We start from the raw sequence: 18,169 nt of genomic DNA on the forward strand, positions 1-18,169 counted from the left end.
GTGGCCCAAAAGGGAAAGAGGGGATTCCCTCAAGAACAACACCACAAGGAATACAAAATAGGTTAAAGGGTCAGCCTACTTTGCAACACATACCTTTCACGCGCTCGCCTAAGGCTCCTAATTCGCTTTATATCTAGGGACCCAACGTGCGGCTTGGTTTCATTACCGGAAAGCCTGAAGAGTCGGCGACTTAATAGTTGCTGATGCGGAAAGGAATAAGCAATTAGATATTGAAAGACTGAAATGTTCCTACCGGGGTTCTAAGGCTAGAAGCTCAACAGTCTGACCAAACTACGCCGCTCTATAGCATAAATTCCACTTTCTAGTCGCATATTTTAGAAACATTCAGGCTCAGTATGCCTGAGAACCGCAAAACAAAACGTCAAATAGGGGAGCCGTAGTGAGGGAGCTGGTTCCTTTATTTAACAGAAGACTTGACGGAATAGCCAAAGGCGAAGGCGATGACATGAAGAACCTCCCCTGCTGCCAGGATCCCAATCACTCGCTTTTATTTTCCATGGCCTTGTAAGCAAGAGAGACTGTCATAATTACAGACACTACGGCTACCTACGCAGTAGAGGTGTGTAAATCGACCAACCCTAGATGCAGCTGCAAGCCCCATCCTGCCGGCTTCGACTCGACCCAGTTCCCTTTGTAAGATAGCCATCTCCATTTAAGCCGGACACGGAAAAAGGCGGCAAAAGCAGAGTGCCGGTGCCGTGGTTTTGACGGTACGGCTTCCGCATAATGGCGGCCCTCTTGTTGGGGGGGGGGGGAAACTCGTCGCTGTTTCCCATCGGCCATGAGCCGTCCCGGCATAAGAGGCCCTCTGTTTTCACGGTGATGGCAGAGAGCATGTCATGTCGAGCACTACTCTTCCCGATCTAGCTCCAGAATCTAGCTCGTATAACCTAGACCCATAACTCAGAGTACAGCAGCACCAGATCCGAAGTTACCCAACAATGAAGGTTGTCATCATCGGAGCCGGACTCGGCGGCCTGATCTGTGCCATTGCCTGCCGACGCGAGAACCTCGACGTCGTCGTCGTCGAGCGCACGCCGGCCCTCGCTCCGGTAAGCAAGCACACACTACAAGGAATGCAAGCTTCGAAGCAAAAGTTCAGTAGCTAAATGTTTGGCAAAAAAAAGGTTGGCGCAGGCATCCAGATCCCACCCAACGCTGGAAGGGTCGCCCGCCAGCTGGGTCTTTTGCCTCGACTCACCCAGAAGAGTGTTGTTCTCGATTCCATCGACTATGTCCGCTACTCCAATGGCAAGCTTCTCTACAGACTTGGAGGAGGTGGCCAAATGGTGAAGGATTTCGGCGAAAGCTGGATGTAAGACTAAAAGACAACTTGTCGTCGCGCCCCTACTCAACGGATGCTGATAACTCGTGCACGGCAGGGTCATCTCTCGGCCCGGTTACCACGACACATTATGGAACGCTGCCAAAGATGCTGGTGTCGAGTTACGCCTTGGCTGCGAGGTGGAAGCCGTTGACCCTGACCGTTCGACGGTTCAGCTGGTAGGCGGGGAAAGTATCGGGGCGGACGTGATTGTTGGTGCGGACGGTACGCCTACATCCCCCAAACTATGCGACATGTTGCTCTCGCCTTCGGCTTCTTTGCAGTCCAATTTGTGCCTCGTGACCTAGCTGACTTGGGTTGTAGGCCTGTGGTCTCTTTCACGCAACTACCTGCTCGGCAATGACTCTCAGCCAGTCGAAACTGGCGACTTGGCATACCGAGCCACCGTATCCTCGGAGCAGCTGAGGGGTCTCCATGATGCTGCAATCGACGAGTTGATTGAGAGAAGAACCGCCACATGCTGGATGGGTCCAGGGAGACACTGTGTCCTGTATCCGTTGGACAGCGGAGAAAAGTTTAATCTTGTGCTGATCCGGCCTGACAACCTCGAGACGCGCGTCCGACAAGCACCTGGAGATTTAGACGAGATGAAGGCGAGCTTTCAAGGCTGGGATGAGAGGTTCGTTTCTTTCGTGGTCCAGTGGAGGCCAGGTCTAACCAAGTACGCAAACAGGATAACCCGAATCATCTCTTGCATCCCGTCGGTATTGAAATGGAAACTGTGCCATCATGATGAGCTCGAGTCGTGGACAAAGGTAGGACTTTGGACAAAACATCGCTGCATCATCGTGAGCCATTCCATCTTGGGCTTGCTGACACCCCAAAAAACAGAACACTGTCGCGCTGCTAGGAGATGCGTGCCACCCGACCCTGCCGTACCAAGCACAGGGCGCCGCTATGGCTGCCGAAGACGGGGCTGTGCTGGGAAAGCTGCTCGGCCTCCTGAGCAGATCCAAGCTCTACGCCGCCGGCCGAAACACCGGCTTAGTCCCAGAGATCTTGAAGCTCTATGAGACGCTGCGCAAGGTTCGCACCACACTCAACGTGCAGGGAGCCACATCGAATCAAGACGCGTTTCACCTGCCGGATGGGCCACTCCAGGAAGCTCGGGACGCTTGGCTGTTGTCCTCGGGGCAAGGTCCGGCCGCCTCGGGGTTTACGTTTGCAAACTGGGATTACATGTGGGCCATGCTGGCATTCGATCCGGTTGCCGAGAGTGTTGAAGCCTTTGGGGCATGGGAGAGTGCGCATGCACAGGATGCAGCTGTGAAACTGTAGTCGGCAATGCCATGGACATGGATTCATTCGCGGAACACACCTGGATTAGTGACCGAGGTTTTGTTTTGGAAGACTCCAAGAAGAGAAGTTTTACCTGTGTGGGCGACGTGGCGGCCTAGTAGCTCTACTGGTAGTTAAAATAGCTCTCTGATGAGACATAAGGGGTGCAGGCGATATTAAGAGGACCATGTGATAATGTGATAATGTGATAATGTGTCAAGCATGGTATCCGGATCAGGTGGCAGCAGATTGCAGGGAACATCTTAACCACATAACTCTCAGCAGCCTCGTACGCCACGGCAATAAATATGAATATTATATGGTGCGCTCAAGCGGTAGGCCAGTCTAGTTAGACCACGTCCCCTTGGCAGTTAGATTCCATCTACTGTTCTATCAGCTGAATCTTAGCTCATCTAAGGATCAATAACGGCTTGAAATCCCTCAGCTCAGCAGCTATTCGCCGGGCGAAAGGCGAGGACCGACTGGGTTCCCAAGTTGAACCTCTGGCATTATGCTCTAGAAGGATAATCTTTCCCATGGCAAAGACTCCCTGCACTGCTTCAACTTGAATATGTCGATAGTCACGCCGGTATGCCCGGTACCGTAACCATCACGTGCCGGTAGAGATGGGATACTGGAGTTAGTAGGAGCGTTAGTGGGGACGGTAAACCGTCTTTCCCCGCCCTGATCCGTGACTCTATCGTCACAAACGGGTCCTTTTTTTTCTCGGCTTGGCATCTCGGTCTTCCACCCCCTACCGTCTGCTTGTCTATTCCTTGGTATGGGCAATGGTGGGATATGGAGCGTGGTCTCCTTATCAACCACCACGCGCAGTTAGCCCACCAAGGACCCTCGAGTCGTTGAAGAGGATGGCCGACCAGGCCGCCGTGCCTACGTCCACGCCCGAGGCCGGTGAAACAAAATGTCTTTGTTCAAGAATCGCACAATCCCGGGCCCCCAGGGGATTGTTTTGCTTCAGGGCCATATCCAGGATTCGTCACCATAATGGATCGTGTCGGGGCCCCTACGACCAGAAGAAAGATCGCGGCGTCTCGCGACGGTCATCCGCCTCGGTCGCCTGGCCCCAGCCCCCAGCAAACCCTGAGGCCTTCCAAGTCCAGACGCAGGGCGCCCCGGGCATGTCTGTCCTGCTGCCGCCGCAAGGTCCGGTGTGATGTTGCCGAGAGGTGGCCCTGTGGCAACTGCAGATGGTCGGGCTGCGATTGCACAGTCACTGCCAGAGACGGCCTCAGCAGGCATGCTGAACATCCCTCGTGCATAAGCATTCAAGGGCTTTCGGGTGCTTCCACCGGGGCCTTCTTTATCAACGGGTTGCTAGTCATTGTTTACCAGATCTTCTTAGCAGGTACTTTCGGATCGAGCCGCCAGGGCGATCCCACGTTGAAGCATCCCGCGCTCGACCTGGGCGGCGATGCTGGGCCAAAGAATACAAGGAAGAGGAGGATCCACCGGGTTTCCGCCCCGATCGGTTTGCCTTTGGCAAGTTTCGCTACGCCAATGCAGAGGGCCAAGCGCAGTCACTTCCCGTTCCCGCCTACGCCCAGCCAAGTCCGGGTTGTCCTTGTGTGTACCATGGAGATGCCATCATGGATAGCTGGAGATGCTGACGCCGAGTCTCTTAGCACAAGCCGCACCCTGTTTACCTGAAACATACTACACCGCTTCATCTCTCCAGAGCTTGTCAGCGTATGCATACATGCTCGCTGGACCAGCCACGCCGTCTCCGGCGAGCGACAAACCCGGAGACGCGTCCCCCGTGCTTCCCCTAGACAGGTTTGTCAAGCCAGTACTGGAACGAGTGCAGACCGACGACATGGCGTATTTGAGATCCAAAGATGCTCTGACGTTGCCGGGCGTTGAATGCCAGATTGCCCTCTTTCGATCATACCTCGAGTATGTGCATCCTCTCATGCCGATTCTCGACATCGACCACTGTCTGCAGGTCATGATAACAAATGGGCAGCACGGCCAGCTCAGCTTGATTCTCTACCAGGCCATCATGTTTGCTGGGGCTGCGTACGTCCACATGGACTACCTGACGGGAGCGGGCTTTGACTCACGCAGCCATGCCCGTAAAGTGTTGTTCCAACAGGCACGAGTTAGTTTTTTTTTCTTTTTTCTTTTTTAATTTCCTTCTTTTTCTTTCTTTACTCTATATATGTACGCCCTCCGTTTCTTGTACAAGCTTCTAAGACCAAGCTACAGCTGCTCTACGACTTTGATTGCGAATCTGAGCGTCTCGTCCTGGTCCAGTCGCTCTTGCTTCTCACTTTATGGCATGACTCGCCCGAGGAGGAGCGCCGAGACGCCCGGCTCTGGATGGATGCGGCAGCCTCGCAAGCCATTGCCGCCGGCCTTCACCTGGACTCAGACGGTGACACCCTCCAAGTCTCGAAGAGGCAGCGCAGGCTGCGCCGAAGAGTCTGGTGGTCGTGCTACGTAACTGACCGGATCTTGTCGCTAGGGACAAGACGACCGCCAAGAATCAGGAGCGACGACTTCCAAGTCTCCATGTTGGAGGAGAGCGACTTCGGCATGGAGCCACTGCCACAAGGGTGCAGGAAGCCCGCTGAAGCACTGTGCCGCTACGTCACGGATGAGGGCGAAAGGAAAACTCTGGGCACATTGTTTGTCGAACTGATTCGTCTGTGCCAACGCCTGGATTCCTTCATCGTCGCCCGACGACGCTCGGTCAGCCCTGAGAACAACAGCATCTTCTTGGACCCCGATATGCATGGGTCAACCGAGGCCGAGATGGTGATGACCAGCCACCCTCCGTATGCAGCTCTGAAGCAGAGTCTTGGAGCTTGGGAAAGCACCCTACCGGAGCAATGCTCGTACCCGGCCACCTCTGCCCTGGACTCGAGTCTAGCAGTCACGGTGCATCACACCACCCTCCACATGCTCTTCCAAGCCTTGATGCTGTCCGTTCATCGGTCCACTCTGGCCCGGACTCGGTACTCTCTCGGCTCCCCCGCCCTCGAAGAGGCAGCCAGGTTCGGGCTACTCGAAACCGCGTGGCAGATATCCCGCATGGCTAGCGAGATCCACGACGCCGGGCTGGATGGGTTCCTCCCGACCACGGTGCTGCTGGCGCTGACACCGGCTGCGGCTGTCCTCCTGCAAGAGATGGGGAATGGCGCTGCAGACGATGACTGCATCATTAAGGATGGTTTCCTCCGCTGCCTCAAGTCCACAGACTCCATGCAAGACATGTACGAGCCTGCGAAGATGGCGAGGGAGGCCATCGCCCAGGCTGTTTCTCGGCCTTTGGACAGCAATGGCTTGCTCGAAACACAATTCGCATGTACAAGGTGCGGAGAAACAGGCTGCTCGACAGATGAGAGCATCGTGAATTACCCGTGCGAGCACTACGACAATGGATCGAGTGCCAATACCTGCTCGACCGCTGTGGGTTCTGTAGACGCTACGCCATTTGGGATAACCTCTCCAGATATCTTGACATTGGACAAGCTTCTAATAAGCGAAGGACTGCTGGGTACCTCCATTACTGACCGGTCGTACGAAGGCCATCAGTTCTTGATGGAAGGACTGGGTGCCTTGAACGACTTGCTGGCATCAGGTGAATCAGGTGAATGCGGAAGACTACTTTCAACGTTTCTAGACATTAATTAAACGGGACGGCGCCCTAGCATGCCTTTTTCTTCGTTTTCTTCTTAGTGCCCCGGGAATCCTTGCAAGAAGGGACAAGTAACTTGCGCCCCATACTTGACCTTCTTTTGACGCTGTCCGGCCACAATGCTCATGCAGACAGACATGCCCCCTTGTCCTGCATGGCAAAGCTTGCTCGCTTTAGGCGGCAGACTCACTCGTTGAGGCAATGCTATAGTTTTGATTCTCGGGCAAAAGGCTCAACATCATCGCACCAACACAGAGCCACGCGTGACCGAGTTGATTGTACAATGTGCCATTGGGCAGGATGCCTCATACCGTGTGGCAATTATTGTGGTTATTTCGCACTGGCATGATCTATCCTTTGGAGGAAGCAGGGGTGAGAAGAAAACGATGATTCACGCGCGACTAGACTTGCCGGCTAGCATACAGTCTATTGGATTATTTGCCAGGGTAGACGCGATCCGTTAGCTCTTGGCTTCGTGTATCTCAATTGTGCATTATCGACTGTCGAAACAACGCCTCTGGCCTTTTCTCTGGTCATGAGGTCGAAATGCCCACCTTTCCGTGCCGTAGGGGGGGAAAAAGACTCAAGGGTATCCCTACATCATGTACCGGAAGGAAGGATGATCGTGCCCAAGCTTGGCCTGTTCCGCCTCGCTCAAGTTGGCCAGCCTGTAGTCTCTCTTCCCAGCTGCCCTTGCCTTGTTCTCCCAGACACAGTAGAGAATGCCGAGAAGGGCTAAGCAGACGACTGCAATCTGACCACCAAAGTTGATCATGTGCCCGACATGATACGCTGGGGCGTCGCGGGCGAGGTAAGTCCAGCTAAGATGAGAGCAAGTCAGTTCGCGCAAGCCCAGGACACCACAAGCAATCCACCGCAGGGAGAAAACTCACGTAGCCACCAAGCCGCCAAAGGTCCCTAGAGTAACGACGTAGGCGCTGGTGACGGCTCGCACCGAGGGCCCGGCCGCGTTGTTGATGCCCCAGCTCAGGAACGCAGGCCCCCCCGGCCCAGCGCCGCACATGACGAGGAAGACACCCATGTATCTGACGTACGGCTGCGACTGCCAACGCAGGACCGCCAGGCCGATCGCCGCGACGGTGGATAGCGCCATGATGAAGGGCCCGCGCTTGCGGGCTCTGTCGCTGAGGTGCGCCATCAAGACGGTGACCATGGACGACGCGAGGTTCGGGGGCACCGTCATCAGCTGGGCCTTTGTGGCGCTCCACTGGAGGTCGGCCAGGATGGTGGGAAGGAACATGGCGAGCCCCTGGATAGTGACGTTGATGAAGAAGCTGCCCAGGCCGCAGGTGTAGTTGTGTACGGACATCATGGCCCGCCTTACGTCCTGCCGGGTCACCCGATTCTCAGGCTTCTCCTGCTCCTCCAGGGCCAGCCTCTGAACCGCGATCTGCCTCTCCCTGGCGGTCAGGAAGCTCGCCTCGGCCGGGGAGTTGGGCAGCCAGATGGGGGCTGCGAGACCGATGAACACGGTGAGGAGGCCCTCGAAAAAGAAGATGTTGCGCCAGGTGTGAATCTTCACGGAGGCGGCGCCCCATTCGGGGATCCGCGACAGGGCCGCGGCGAGCAGGCCCCCAAAGGCTCCGGCGAGCCCCGCGGCCGCGATGAAGAATCCGACCCGCAGCATCAGCTCGTTCCGCTTGTAGAAGCAGCTGAACAGGAAGGCCAGCCCCGGCATAGTACCGCCCTCGAAGACGCCGAGGACAGACCTCGCGACGAGCAGGCCCGCGAAGGAGTCGACAAAGGCGGTGCACAGCGAGACCAGCCCAAAGGCCCAGACGAGGAAGGGTAGGTAGAATCGCGGGCCGAACCGCTTCAACAGGATGTTGCTGGGCACCTCGAAGAGGAGGTAGGTGATGTAGAAAACTGAGAGGGCCCAGTTGAACTTTAGGCCATCAAGCTTGAGGTCCTGCCCCAGACCCTGGATGCGCGCGTTGCCAATGTTGGCTCGGTCAAGGAACTGTGGTTCGAGAGCCAAAATCCGTCAGCACTTCTGGGACATGATTCCGAAGAGGCTCTTAGTTAGGCTATTCCTCATCCCTTGTCCAATGTAGGCCTTGGAAGCCCTTCCACTGCACGAGATCGCTGCACTCACGCAAAGTAGGTATAGCAGGGTGGCTAGGGGCACAATGCGCCAGTCCATCTTGCGCCGGACGGCGGCCTCTTCGGCCTCTGTCCACTCGATTGAAGGCTCGTTGATGTTGGAGATATGGGAGACGACGGGCTCGCCGCCTGCCTCGAGCACCTGGTCTGTCGCGATTCACATCCAGTTAGCTACGCTTCCGTGAAATCTGACCATTGGTGAGGAGCGGCAGGATACCGATTGGCTTCTCCATGGAGGAGGTCATTTGCCGCGGTGACTGAAGTGCTTCCTAGTAAGAGGATATCCTGAGCAAGACTTTTGAGAATTCAGGATGTGGTACGTGGGATGGGTGAACGGAAGTGTAGGCAGTTCCTGGAGGCGACTATTTTAATCCTGACTTTTCGATGAAAGACTATTTTATCCGCTTGCAGATTCGTCCCTGGAGCAGGGCCATCTGGGCGTCTCCTCCTCACGGCGAGGGCGGTTCAAGTTCACGGCCGCCTTTGACCCCCGGTAATCCGCCCCATCAGTCTTAGTTAGTTGGCTGCAAGACAATGGTCTTGGCCTTGGAAAAGGCGGGGGATTATCTATCGTTAGATCAGACTAGTCATTTTTCGTGCAAGCACATGGCTTACCCCAGCTTTACTGTTGTTCTCGATAATTGAGGTAGGGAGGTTTGGAAATGTGGGAAACAAAGGGCGGAATTCCGTCCTTTGCCGTTGCCACGCAGACACATTCATACCCGCCCTCCGTCTCTATCTGCGCCGTATCAAGAAGCTGAGCTGCCAAGGAGATATCTTGAGGTATCCGGTTTGATCGTTCCTAACTGTAGATAATTTCTAGCGATAGACAACGTGCTGGGAATATTATCGCAACGCTCCTTGCTGTACGAGAATCGTTGATGTATCCCTCGAGGATCCCCCTCCCCCGGGCCATGTTATCCGCCCCGAGCCGATCTAAAGGCCCATTCTCCCAAGGTATTAGCGTGAGAGAAAGGATTCAGTCAGCCGGAGCGAGGGACGTTGATCAGACAACTGTTCCGCCTGTCTTTGGTACCACCCGATCTCTGGGGCGGCGATCCTGGAACCGGCGACCCCCGACAACGACCGTCCACCTCTTCCGCCGGGGAATACGACATGCCCATCAACTTGGATACCAATTGATGGCCAACAGCCGCCCTCTCAGTGCCAAGCCCTCCACCCATCTGGAGAGGGGGGAGGGGGGGTGGGCAGGCAAATCTTTCGCATACTTGGAGATAGAGCGCCTTCTGGATGCTCTGCAGGACAGCTTTTGAATGTCAATAATATATGGAGCATTCTTTGAAACTAGAAATCTCACGGTTATTGCTGACGCTTCTTTTGCTTGTGAGTTTGTGAGCTTGTCGAATAGGGGTTGATATGGCTGCTGCTCGCCTCCTTGACCGATCTCAACCGACCATATGCCTCGAAGGGCTAGGGTGAGAGGGCTATTGCAGGTGTTGTTACCAAGCGCTTGAGGCTTCATCTCATCTGGAGCGGGCGCCTTGCCAGACGTGAATCACCAACTAATTACGTGTGAAACCAGCCGTAACCTCACGCCAAGCTCCACCGTTTTGGGTGGCCAAACGTAGATGGGGCTGCCGACGGTGGACAGGTGTACCCCGGCGATCAAGATTACCGCGAGTCAGTCCAAAATACGATGAATTAAACCGCGAGTAGGAAATACGACCTTAAGACATGACAACAAGTTGCGGTATATGGTGTATTGTTGAATGGACCTTGCGGCACCAACGAGGTGAGCGGCAGGCAGAGGGGCGGCTGGATTCCTACTCTAAGCTTTGCGGGTCATACAGACATGATTCTGGTAACGCGACAGGTAGTATCTAATGATTTAGGGTGTGGTTTGTAGGTACGATGGATAACGTCGCTATCTATAACCGCGAACCGAGATACCTTCATTCTGCGTCTAAGAATACACTCCTCAGCCGGGTGCAGCCTAAGCCCGTAATATTGGGCCGTAGGTTTACCAACGCTGAGCAATAAAACCCCGGCAAGATAGAGTCATGTGAATAAGGCAGCAGTAGGTAATAGGTTAATATCAACAACATGGCATGAAGACATCGTGAAGACTTTACATAATGGTGTATTGTTATAAATAATGCCAACAAAAGAATATAAACTATTTCTATTTTCTTAGCGTATAGCTTTATAGTAACTTGAATCAGGGATCGGAGTAACTTAGCAAGATGCGTAAGGCAACAAGAGCATTCCAAGATTTGATATAGGAGCGACGATAGGAACTCTTCACTCCCAACTCTCCAACTTGCCCTCTTTGGCAGTCTCAACAAATTCTCTCTCCAGCAACTGGCGGATGCGATCGCTCCTGATGGTGAACTTGGCCTCAAAGTCCGGCGGCAAGAGAACCACGCCGTACGTGTAATCCTCCAGCTTTGGAATGTCGGGCTTGCCAGTGGCATCGAGAGCAGGTTCGATGTCAAACGTGTGGATTAGCCGGGACACCATATTCCACAGGTTCCTCTCAGCAAGGTGCATCCCGACACAGATCCTCTTTCCGCTGCCGTATGCGAAATGGTCCCGGGCCGTCACGTTGCTGGAGTTTGCGTATGCCGAGGCGGTCAGGGGGTGATCCAAGAAGCGCTCGGGAATAAATTGCTCTGGATTCGGGTATCGGTTTGCATCGTGATGTACGGCCCTTCATATTTTTTCCCTATCGTTAGAGGTTCTATGCTCTACAAAAAGCGTGCAACTTAGCAAGGGGAGGGGGCAGGTTGCCTACCAAATATTCATCCTGACAACCGTGTTTTTTGGAATCCTATAGCCATTGTACTCGTCGTCCTCCCGGGTGTAATGCGCAAAAGCTGTCAGCCGTCAGTAAAGCCCTGTTATTTTTCGGCGACGGACTAGAGGCAGGCAGCCTTAGGGAGGTTTCTTACTAAAGGGGCTTATGGGCCGCCAGCGATGCTGCTCCTTTATCAAGGCTCGCAGATACGGCAGCTTGTCCTGTTCCTCCCACGAAGGGTATCTGTCCTGGCCGACGACGCGGTCCAGCTCTTCGTGAGCCTTCCGGAGACACTCGGGGTAGAGAAGAAGGGCGTTGACCAGAATCAGGACCGATGCGGCGGTGGTGTCGGTGCCCACGCCTACAATCTCCATGGCGGTGGCCGCACACTGTCTATCCGTCAGTTCCTCCTTCAGCTCCTTGTCTTGATGTAGCTTCTGGATCTCGGAGATGATGGTGTGCCTCTCCGGGTGCTTCTTGGCGATCTCTGTCGTCTCGTGCCACTGGTCCATGTTGAACCTGTCTTCCAGCTCGCGGTATCTCTCCAGCTCCTTGATCCCGGGCTGCAGGAAACGGGGAAGCTTGAGGAGCCACGGCATGTACTCTATGACGAACGCTCCTGGGCGGAAGGCCTCGATGAAGTTGCAGGCGGCCTCCTCGCTGTCCATCATTAGCGGATCTCTGTGGTATGCTCGCCGCCCGTAGGTAATGCTGCGGACGACGCTCATGGAAAATCGATTCATGACCCTCCTGAGGTCGTTCGGGTATTTGGTAATATCCATGCATGTCACAACGGCCTCGGCTTCGCTCCACTGGTTGTAGATGGTGTCGCATTTCGCCGGGGTCAAAAGACTTGCGAAGAGCTTGCGTACACCCTATCATCACCCATCCATCGTTTCAGTAACGTGGTTTTCTCTGCTCTTTTGGGAATTGCCACTCAACTTACCCTCCAACGTTTGCCGTACGGCATCAAAAGGCTACGAGCTCCGCGGCTAACAATGTCCCCTACGACAGAGGGCGGGCGATCCGAATACGTGTTGGACCTGAGCCAGACATTTTTTTAGCATGAGTTGCCCTAGGATGCCCCAATTCGCTTCTCACCGCTTGACAAATAGATCCGAGGCAACCTGGCCGTCATTGATGACGATGTTGCCCTGAAATCCGATCCTTGCATAATAAATCGGTCCATACTCCCTGTAGAGGTACCATCAGACTTTTGTCGACTGGGCCAGAACCGAATCGCCCTGCGCGGGGGGAGAGCGTGTTGAAGCTTACCTTGCCCACTCCGTGAACTTGAGGAATGCAAGAGTTTTGGGTATTTCATCAATCACCCCAGTGAATAGAGAGCCTTTGGGGCCCGGGGGCAGCGGGAGACTGCTGCGAGAGAGTAGCTTTCGATACAACAGAACCACCAACGCCACAAGGGCAACAGCCACGGCTAGGCGAGGAGGCGACGCCGAGAAGAGTTGATTCTGCATTGTGTATGGTTTTGCAGCAGGATTCTCGCTGCGCTGCTTTTCTAGGTAAGGAGCAGGAGCGTTGTTGGTGTGTGTTCTCAATCCAGGATGGTCTTATAACTGCGGCGGGTTGGCTCTGCTCCGCGGACACCTAAATGATGCCCCCCCAAACGCCGCACACTACTTGACCGGGTACGGTAGGACTTACATATAAGTGATAGTAGAGAGGTTGAAGATCCCGGGCCGGACGAGGACGGCTATCGAGATGCCGCCAGGTGCATCGGCGTTGAGCGGCATTGCCGGATTTGCCGACGTAGGTCTCCGGCCTATCGGACCCCACTTTCTTGCGACCGCCCGGATGCTATGCTCATCCACAGACGCCATAAGTTACAGGCCATTGTCACCCGCAACGTCCGTCTCCTCATCACGGCATCGGCCGGCCACCAGTCTGTCTTAAATCCTTTCCCCCAATGTCTCTCCCGTACCCGACAGTCACTCCCGATGAAGGTCAGTCTGCAAAGCCCCCCGCCCATTGGACCAAGATCAGATGCTCAGAACCCTCCTCCGGCAGGTGGTGCCGATTTCATATCGAAGAGACACCATGAGCCGTACCCGTTCATTTCACAGGCCGATCACAGTGGACACTCGGTCTTCATAACGGGAGGTTCACGTGGGATCGGAAGATCGATCGCCATCTCGTTTGCCAAAGCCGGCGCGTCCCATATCGCCATGGGCGACCTGGCTTTGTTTGGCGACCTCGAAGAGGAACTGCAGCGCGCAGCGGCTGGGATCGGAAAGCCCTCGCCTCGAATTCTTTTGCTCTCTCTGGACGTCACTGACGGAACCAACGTTGCCTCTGCGGCCGCCAGGGTGAAGCAAGAGTTTGGCGGCAGGCTGGACATTGTCATCCAGAACGCCGGATATAGTTCCGCCCAGATCCCCGTTCTCGAGTTTGACGAAAAGGACTGGTGGACAAGTTTCCAGGTCAATATCCAAGGCGTCTTCCTGGTCAGCAAGCACTTCATCCCGCTCCTCCTGGAGGACTCGGCCGGCCTCAAGACCATGATAAACATCAACTCGGTCGCCTCCATCGGAGTTCGCCCGTTCTCGAGCAACTACGCAGCATCCAAGTGCGCGGTTCTCAAGTTCACCGAGGCACTGCTCGCCGAGGAGGCCTCCAATGGACTGCTGGCGTATTCTGTGCACCCCGGAGCCGTCATGTCGGAAATGACCAAGATCGCGATGCCCGAGCAGCTCTTCCATCTTTTTGAGGACCCCCCAGCTCTTGCTGGAGAGGCTATTGCCTGGTTAACCGAGGAAAGGAGGGGTTGGTTGCAGGGCCGCTGGCTGAGTTGCAACTGGGACATGGAGGAGCTCGTCGGCAGGAGGAAGGAGATTGAAGATGGCGACAAGCTGAAGATTCGGCTGCGGTGCTGAGTCTATATTTACCAATCTCGATCGTGTTGTCTATAATCAGGGTCCTGGTTCTAGCTACTGAGGGACTTCTTGAATAGCTAAGCCATCTAGCTTAGTTCTGTCAATAAACCTCCCTCCTTCCTGGTGTGGGGTGTAATGACTGAGCAGTTATCTCTGACCAAGTACTCACAAGGTGTATGTGGCTCTTAAGACCAGTACGTGATACTTCAAGTATCCAAATTCGTCCATCCAACTGCGCGCGTGGATGCCATTGTCCCGAGGCTTAAGCTTCTCTTACCTTCTCAACGAATGGCCCCGGCTTCATTCAACACCCTCCACTGGTATCGTAGCTCATTTGCCACCAATGATTCTCGCTTATGGCATGTCTCTCAGACTGCTAGGATAACTGCGAACAGACACTCTTTGCTCGAGGCAATTTATGGTATAGGCAAATTGAGGTGGCTAGGCTTTCAGAAAGGAACTAGTGAATGGGGACGGTCCCCGCCGCTCTTGAATCTCTCATCTAAGGATTGCAATCTGAGCATAGTGACGTAACCCACGAAGTAAACACAGGATAGATGGCCTCCCGTGTCAGGCAATCGTCTCGGTAGCTTTTTCTATCCCATCTATATCCAGTGGCGCCCTATTCAAAAGCCATGAAAACGCTTTGACCTGATCTTGCCGAAACTTCCGACTCTGTGACAGCATGGGCAGGAGTGCCCAGTGAGCATGCGGCACGCCGGGGTATATATCGAGGTTGGTTTTGATCCCGTATTCCTCTCGCAGCACACGTTCATATATCAAACCATGGTCGCGTAAGGGATCCAGGTCCGAGACGGCAATATGCACAGGTGGAATGCCAGCGTGGCCTCTGGGGTGAGCCAGGATGGCAAACTGCTCTCCGTCCTGGTCGTCAGGCAGGTAGCCAGCCATGAACATGTCCACGGCCTCAACGGGCATGACCGGAGCGTCCGCATTTTGAGACCAGGATCGGTATTGATCCTGGTACCTCTCCGGCATTCCTCTTCCACCGCAGAGCATTGGCGCTGCGAGGAACAGGCCCGTCACGGGCGGCTGAAGCCGGGCGTCTCGTGCGAGATGGGTAACGACGGCGGCTAGGTTGGCGCCGGCGGAAGATCCGCCAACAACGAAACCGAGAGCAGGGTTTGCGCCCAGGCTGACGGCATTCGACGACGCCCATTTCAGCGCATCCCATGCATCGTGTGCGGCGTACGGGAAGGGAAATTCAGGCGCCAGGCGGTAGCTGGCAGAGACGCAGACTGCCGAAAAGGCCCTTGTCAGGTTGCGGGCAGTTTGTGACTCCCCCTCAGGCATTCCTGTGCAGAAGCCGCCACCGTGAAACAGGAGAACTAGCGGACTCCCTTCGGTGGCTTGGACGGTGGGCTGGTAGATCCTAGCCCGTAGTTTGGTCGAATCCCGCGTAGGGTATAAGACATCGCTCTCCTTTACTCCCTCCACCGGATGTTCAAGATCTTCTAGAACCCTTGCCTGCCGGGTTCTTGCAGATCTAAGGAATTGGTGCAGGTCGGACCAGTCTGGAGGGGGGTTTGGGTTCGATTGCAGGATCTGGAGGGATTTAGCATGTTTGAATAATCTGCCGTGCGGTCGAGGCCAGTCACACCTGCTCCAGGTCAGGATCCATGTTGCCACTCTGCTCAAAGTCTTCTCTGGATGGCCTCGACGGTGTGGCGAGAGGGTTGGTAGGGCTATGCAGGGCGAAGCTCCCACTTAAGCGGCGGGCCGTGGGGCACCAGCGACGGATCGCGGTATACCGGGCGGAGGCCGGGCGCCGTTGTGGGCCTTACGGAGCCGGCAAAGAACGGACACCTAGCCGATGGGCCGGCGAAAAACGGATATGCGGTGATGCGGGGTATCAATAGCCCTCCCCGGGGATAATCGCCAGACACCAACTTTGACTATCCAGATGACCAGGTCTAGTGTATATAGTCAAAGTTTCGCATCAGTGACTTGCCATGTGGGACAAGGCCATACAGCATCGCCCATCTCCTCGCTGGTTCGTGAGCCACTTCAAAAATATGTCCCGCCTAGCGACCCTCCCTGTATCCCTACCTTCCACGTCTCTTCCAGCCGGGATTGACTTGGAAGAGCTGGGCAGACAATATTCAGCTACTCTGGAGAATTCGATCAACCGAGGCAGCTTTGTGTCCGACGCGGTCTGGCGAGACAACTTTGCACTCACCGGTAGTCTGCGGACTTTCTACGGCGCTGATGCCGTGTCGGTAGCGTGGAATGAGACAACCACGGCACTGGAGGCTCACTCGTTCCGATACGTTCCCGAGTTGACGCGCGAATTCAAACTTCCAGATGGGTCGAGCTGGCTGGACATCTACTTCGAGTTTGAGACCTCTACAGAGCCCCAGCTCCAATGTACCGCAGGGCTATCCATCGTCCACGTCGAGCCCAGCGGCAACTCGACCTCTGGGTCTTGGAGGATCTGGGTGATCAAAACAGTCCTAGACCGGCTCAAGAAGGCGCCAAGTGTCGATATGCTGCAGCCAAGAGAAGTGCGGAACGGGGCCGAGGTTTCGGCGCCGGAGATCAAGTCGGTCGAATGTGTCATCGTCGGCGCTGGCCAGGCGGGGTTGAACACGGCCGGTCGGTGCGAGTCTCTAGGCATCACCTACGTGGTCATCGACCAGAACAAGCGCATCGGGGACAACTGGCGCTTAAGATATAAATCCACCAAGCTGCACACCGTCCGGGAGTACGCACACCTGCCGTTCGACAGGACTTTTGGGGAAGACTATCCCGAGTTCCTCACCAAGGATGACCTCGCCAACGGTTATGCCAAGTGGACCGCCAAGTACGGCATCCAAGTGTGGCTTGAGACGTGCCTGAAATCCGGCACCTGGGATGAGAACAAGGAGAGGTGGACGCTGGACTTGGAGAGGGTCCAGAACGGGGAGAAGTGCAAGCAGGCTATAGACTGCGCCTTTGTCATCATGTGCGTTGGGGCTGGAGGACAAGTACCTGTCCTTCCGCAACTGCCGGGCCGGGTAAGATCTCACCAAGCCGTGATTAATGGATCCCCGCATTTTTGCTAATGACAATCTTCTGACTTGAAAATGCGCCACAGGAGAAGTTTGAGGGAACGATTCTCCATTCGGCAGAATACATTTCACCAGAAGCATGGGCTGGGAAACACGGGGTCGTCGTTGGGTCGGCGAACACGGCCCACGACGTCGCAGAAGACATGGTGGCAGCCGGGCTAGCCTCCACGACGATGGTGCAGAGGAACCCAACGTTTGTTTTGCCGGTGGAATGGTACACGGCCACGCAGGGCAAGATCTACAATGCAGACGTGCCCACAGCGGTGGCGGATAAGTTGTCCTTCATCGGCCCCCACGCTGTCCAGCGCCTGGTTAGCCAGAGCCTCATACACAATCTCGTTCGGCTGAACTGGGATCGCTTTGAAGCACTGGAGAGCGCCGGCTTCAAGGTCGACGCCTTTGGGGATCCTCACTGGCACCTCATTGAGCGCCTGGGTGGGCATTATATGGACGTTGGGGCAAGTACCAAGATCAGCAAAGGCTTCGTGAGTTCACCACTATGGCTTGAGGGCATACGGCGCCGTGCTGATTTTCCACAGATAAAAGTCAAGTCGGATGCCTCGCTGACGCACTACACCCCATCGGGTCTCGGCTTCTCAGATGGCACAAAACTCCCGGCCGACCTGGTCGTGTTTGCCACCGGCTTCGATCTGAACATCCAGGGCCGTATCCGGGAGATATTCGGAGACCGAATCGCAGAGCAGGCAGGGCCATTTTCCTATATGAACGACGAAGGGGAGCTTGAGGGCGCCTGGAAGTTTAACCGTAAGTATTCTCTGATGAGAATGAATGCAAGACAAAAAAAACTAACCCGCCCGGGATTCAGAGCCCGGCCTGGCCTGCAACGGAGGTGCCATTGGCCCCAGCCGCTGGTATTCCAGATTTATCGGGCTACATATGAAGGCAAAGCTGATGGGTACTCCGCTCATTGTGTATAAGGGCAATTCCTAAGCCAGGGTACGATGGTAGGGAGGAGACTCCTTTTCGTGCCTGTGCCCTAATTAGTGATAAGAACTT

The 18,169-nt window shown here is 55.2% G+C and overlaps 8 protein-coding genes across 8 annotated transcripts; 4 read left to right on the forward strand and 4 right to left on the reverse strand.

Annotated features, from left to right (window-relative positions):
* Positions 1-1,130: 1,130 nt before the first annotated feature.
* Positions 1,131-2,644, forward strand: LRP88_14951 (uncharacterized protein; the record flags this gene model as incomplete). Its single annotated transcript, XM_083251285.1, has 4 exons — positions 1,131-1,336; positions 1,404-1,570; positions 1,670-2,154; positions 2,198-2,644. The coding sequence occupies 4 exons, from the start codon at positions 1,131-1,133 to the stop codon at positions 2,642-2,644; spliced, it is 1,305 nt and encodes a 434-aa protein (XP_083092928.1).
* A 1,621-nt stretch (positions 2,645-4,265) lies between these two features.
* Positions 4,266-6,301, forward strand: LRP88_14952 (fungal specific transcription factor domain-containing protein; the record flags this gene model as incomplete). Its single annotated transcript, XM_083251286.1, has 2 exons — positions 4,266-4,763; positions 4,859-6,301. 2 exons carry the CDS (start codon positions 4,266-4,268, stop codon positions 6,299-6,301), a joined length of 1,941 nt encoding a protein of 646 aa, XP_083092929.1.
* Positions 6,302-6,900: 599 nt separating this feature from the next.
* LRP88_14953 (uncharacterized protein) lies at positions 6,901-8,469 on the reverse strand (the record flags this gene model as incomplete). The annotated part of the gene is made up of 3 exons (XM_083251287.1): positions 6,901-7,126; positions 7,199-8,286; positions 8,422-8,469. The coding sequence occupies 3 exons, from the start codon at positions 8,467-8,469 to the stop codon at positions 6,901-6,903; spliced, it is 1,362 nt and encodes a 453-aa protein (XP_083092930.1).
* Positions 8,470-10,691: 2,222 nt separating this feature from the next.
* LRP88_14954 (uncharacterized protein) lies at positions 10,692-10,910 on the reverse strand (the record flags this gene model as incomplete). The annotated part of the gene is made up of 1 exon (XM_083251288.1): positions 10,692-10,910. The coding sequence occupies one exon, from the start codon at positions 10,908-10,910 to the stop codon at positions 10,692-10,694; it is 219 nt and encodes a 72-aa protein (XP_083092931.1).
* A 414-nt stretch (positions 10,911-11,324) lies between these two features.
* LRP88_14955 (uncharacterized protein) lies at positions 11,325-11,915 on the reverse strand (the record flags this gene model as incomplete). The annotated part of the gene is made up of 1 exon (XM_083251289.1): positions 11,325-11,915. One exon carries the CDS (start codon positions 11,913-11,915, stop codon positions 11,325-11,327), a length of 591 nt encoding a protein of 196 aa, XP_083092932.1.
* A 1,092-nt stretch (positions 11,916-13,007) lies between these two features.
* LRP88_14956 (SDR family oxidoreductase) lies at positions 13,008-14,081 on the forward strand (the record flags this gene model as incomplete). Its single annotated transcript, XM_083251290.1, has 1 exon — positions 13,008-14,081. The coding sequence occupies one exon, from the start codon at positions 13,008-13,010 to the stop codon at positions 14,079-14,081; it is 1,074 nt and encodes a 357-aa protein (XP_083092933.1).
* Positions 14,082-14,651: 570 nt separating this feature from the next.
* On the reverse strand, positions 14,652-15,395 carry LRP88_14957 (uncharacterized protein; the record flags this gene model as incomplete). The annotated part of the gene is made up of 1 exon (XM_083251291.1): positions 14,652-15,395. The coding sequence occupies one exon, from the start codon at positions 15,393-15,395 to the stop codon at positions 14,652-14,654; it is 744 nt and encodes a 247-aa protein (XP_083092934.1).
* A 722-nt stretch (positions 15,396-16,117) lies between these two features.
* On the forward strand, positions 16,118-18,103 carry LRP88_14958 (flavin-containing monooxygenase; the record flags this gene model as incomplete). The annotated part of the gene is made up of 4 exons (XM_083251292.1): positions 16,118-17,098; positions 17,179-17,637; positions 17,692-17,917; positions 17,979-18,103. 4 exons carry the CDS (start codon positions 16,118-16,120, stop codon positions 18,101-18,103), a joined length of 1,791 nt encoding a protein of 596 aa, XP_083092935.1.
* Positions 18,104-18,169: the final 66 nt, after the last annotated feature.

This window comes from Fusarium phalaenopsidis (genome assembly GCF_050370095.1).
Source record: "Fusarium phalaenopsidis strain FUZ10S chromosome Unknown contig_32436, whole genome shotgun sequence".
NCBI lineage: Eukaryota > Fungi > Ascomycota > Sordariomycetes > Hypocreales > Nectriaceae > Fusarium > Fusarium phalaenopsidis.